At 38.1% G+C, this 2,989-nt stretch overlaps 1 protein-coding gene across 1 annotated transcript; it reads left to right on the top strand.

The window, feature by feature from the left end:
• The first annotated feature begins 35 nt into the window (after nt 1-35).
• Nucleotides 36-2,719, top strand: LOC146599636 (spatacsin-like). The gene is made up of 4 exons (XM_085298243.1): nt 36-273; nt 808-963; nt 1,774-1,925; nt 2,322-2,719. Exons 1-4 carry the CDS (start codon nt 226-228, stop codon nt 2,500-2,502), a joined length of 537 nt encoding a protein of 178 aa, XP_085154369.1. The 5' UTR covers nt 36-225; the 3' UTR covers nt 2,503-2,719.
• The last annotated feature ends 270 nt before the right edge of the window (nt 2,720-2,989 follow it).

The following is a 2,989-nucleotide window of genomic DNA, read 5'->3' as shown; positions in this document are numbered from 1 at the left end:
ACCACTTCTCCCTTGTTCAGAGCTTTTTTTTAATACTAGAAACCTATTTAGTCTCTTGCTGCTTTCTGAAACAATAGTAGCTACAGACTTAGTACGTACTAAGTATTTTTGTAGCTTGTCACCTGTGTAAAAGATCAGTTATTTGACTTTTTTCTTTTTTTTTTTTTTTTTTTTTTTTCCCCAGAGGAGTCTCTTCAAGATGTGGCAAATTTAAAGAAACTGCTGATGAAAGCTCTGACTCTCTTTATTGATGCAGCAGAAAGTTATTCTAAGGTAAAATGAGATAGAATGTATGACTTCTGTATAGCACTGAGAGCACATGAAGACTGAACTGGGAGAACAAACAAAGCTGCTCTAAGGAGGTTGTGCAGAATCCCATCCTAGTTGAAACGGAGCAAAAGAAACTCTTGTGCTCTTGCAATTCAGCAGTATCCCAGCAGGTCTTAATTACACCATTGTATCAAAGAGCTGTCTGTACACTGTTCCCTGTTCAGACTTTAACATCTAGGATTACATTTAGGTTCCTTAATCTTAGGAGTGATCACGAGCTTAAATGCTTTACAGGCAAACAAGAATAGAACAGTATAAAGAGTTTAGGAACTAGCCTGATGATGAAAGTATTTGTGGTAAGCACAACTTCCTATTAAAGTAATGAAATATGATCAGAGGTAAAACTTGCAGTGATCTAAAAGATGAAATACAAGACAACTTTGAAGTGTTTAGTGTTGCTCTCAGGAAAATTTATTGCTTTCTTATAGAACCATGCCTCAGAAACTTGGATTTGTCTTTGTCTGATTTATTAAATAGGACTCCTGTGTCCGCCAGGCCTTGCGCTGCAAGCGGCTAACAAAGCTGATAACCCTCCAGCTGCATTTTCTGAACACCAGTCAGAGTACTATGCTGATTAACCTGAATAGACAGAACTTGATGGATTGCATCATATCCTTGCCTCGATTCTATCAGGTAGGATAAGAGGATGCTGTAGTTGTGCTTTTCTGAGGATAGTTGTTGTGAACAATGGGTACCTAAGTACTGTGCGGCTGTGATGTTTCCATGTGGCCACAAAGTCAGGGACTGTGATCCCATCATATTGTTACATTTGGGACCATGGCTGGAGATGTAGGCTAAGTCCTATTCCTGACAGTTTTAGCAGCCCTTATTGTCTTGCTGCATTGTACAGCCAGGACTTCAGCTATCCAAGGGCTCTCGTGCTGCTCTGTCTAATTTACATTGACATCTTTCTTCAGTTAGTAAACTTGAAAATAAACAGAAATGGCTTTTTAGAGAGAACAAATGACCCCCCCCCCCTTTGACATGCTGATGTCAATGCCTTTAACATGATGTTTGCATTCCCTTAATTCTATAGACTGTTGTTTTTTCAGCTTGTGTGGCAGCCACCCCTCCCCTTCTGCTCCTTTGGGGTTTTGGGGGCATTTTTTGAGACAAGGTGAGGAACTGCTACTTTGTTTATATGCACTCCTGTTGCATAAACCTTACATCTCCTTTAAGCAGTTGAGATCTATAAAAGTAGGCAAAGATTTCCAGTGTTGTAATTAAGGTGAGGCTTGTGTAGACCTTCACATTGTTTAGAGGTCAGGGAAAGTTATTTGCCTATTTTGTTATTCTTGTATTCCTCTGTAATAGGGCTGCTCTCAGGAACAGCATAGGTAGATGTGCCAAACAGAGGACCTAAAATATTTTAACTGTAGGAATGTTTCTGTGGAAGAATAAACTCTTCCTGTTCAGTAATGCCAGCATCTTTTCTCCCTATAGGCTACTATCGTGGCTGAGGCATATGACTTTGTTCCAGATTGGGCTGAAGTTCTTTATCAACAAGTGATCACTAAGGGAGACTTCAATTACTTAGAAGAATTTAAACAACAAAGACTACTCAAACCTAGCATTTTTGAGGAGATTGCTAAGAAGTAAGTAGTTCTGTAGACAGAGAATTTATTTTCTACAGGTGACTTCAGAGGATCAAGCTGCATGTTTAAAAGCATGTAGATCTGTTTAGTACTACTAGTATATAGGGACCTGAGGTCTATGTTCAGTATCTTTTAAAGCATGTTGTGGAAATAGCGCTAGGTCTGTCATTTTTATTGAGTGGGATGAATGGGGTGCCTTAAGGGTGCTGGTGAGATCAATTTTTTTTTTAATGAATCAGAACAAACTAAATAGCCAGAAGAATCAAATAAATAGGTATATTGAACACAACTCTTTTTTTAAAAAAGAGAGAGAGAGGGGTAGTTCTTGTACTAAGATCATCATAATCGTCTGTGAAGCCTTTCTCCTATTTCATTTTTACATAAAATTCTTTTCAGAGTTAAACAACACCCACCTACTGATGCTGCTCTGAAAAATCTGAAGAAATTTCTTTCTTACTGTGAAGACATCTACACGTACTACAGATTGGCTTATGATAACAAGTTCTATGATGTGGTAAATATGCTTCTGAAGGATGCACAGACTGGCTGTTGTCTTAATGATATGTTATCAAACTAGACTCCAACCTCTCTGCTGGCTCTGACAAGAACTAGTGCCACACCTTGCATGGTTAGTACTGATTCTTTAACAAATGTTTTATCAACTACCTGCTTACAATGATATGCTGCTATGTGAAAGTTTCTATAGTAAAGTGGTGGTGGCTGTAAGTATTTAAGATGCTGAGACTGTGTTAACCTTGTTGTGTTTTTTATAATAAATCCTACTCTTTACAAAATACTTGACTAACAGACTGGCACAGTTAGTGATAGATCTCAAGAGATCCAGTGGCCTTTTAAAATAGGGGAGTGGTTGATGGATTTCTATAGGAATTTTATCCAAACAAACAAAAATAAAGGCTGAGGCAGAATTTGCAGAACATCCAGTAGACTGACAATGACGTACCAGAAGGAAAAGTGGTAGGCTCCTTTGAGAATGTTAGATACACGGTAAGATGTTCCATTCTTTTTATATTCTTTGATTCCAGTTTCATTAGCATACGTTTTTA

This window comes from Rhea americana, unplaced genomic scaffold, assembly GCF_003343005.1.
Source record: "Rhea americana isolate MKP2758 unplaced genomic scaffold, rheAme1 scaffold_1362, whole genome shotgun sequence".
NCBI lineage: Eukaryota > Metazoa > Chordata > Aves > Rheiformes > Rheidae > Rhea > Rhea americana.
This window is presented reverse-complemented; position numbering and strand designations above follow the sequence as displayed.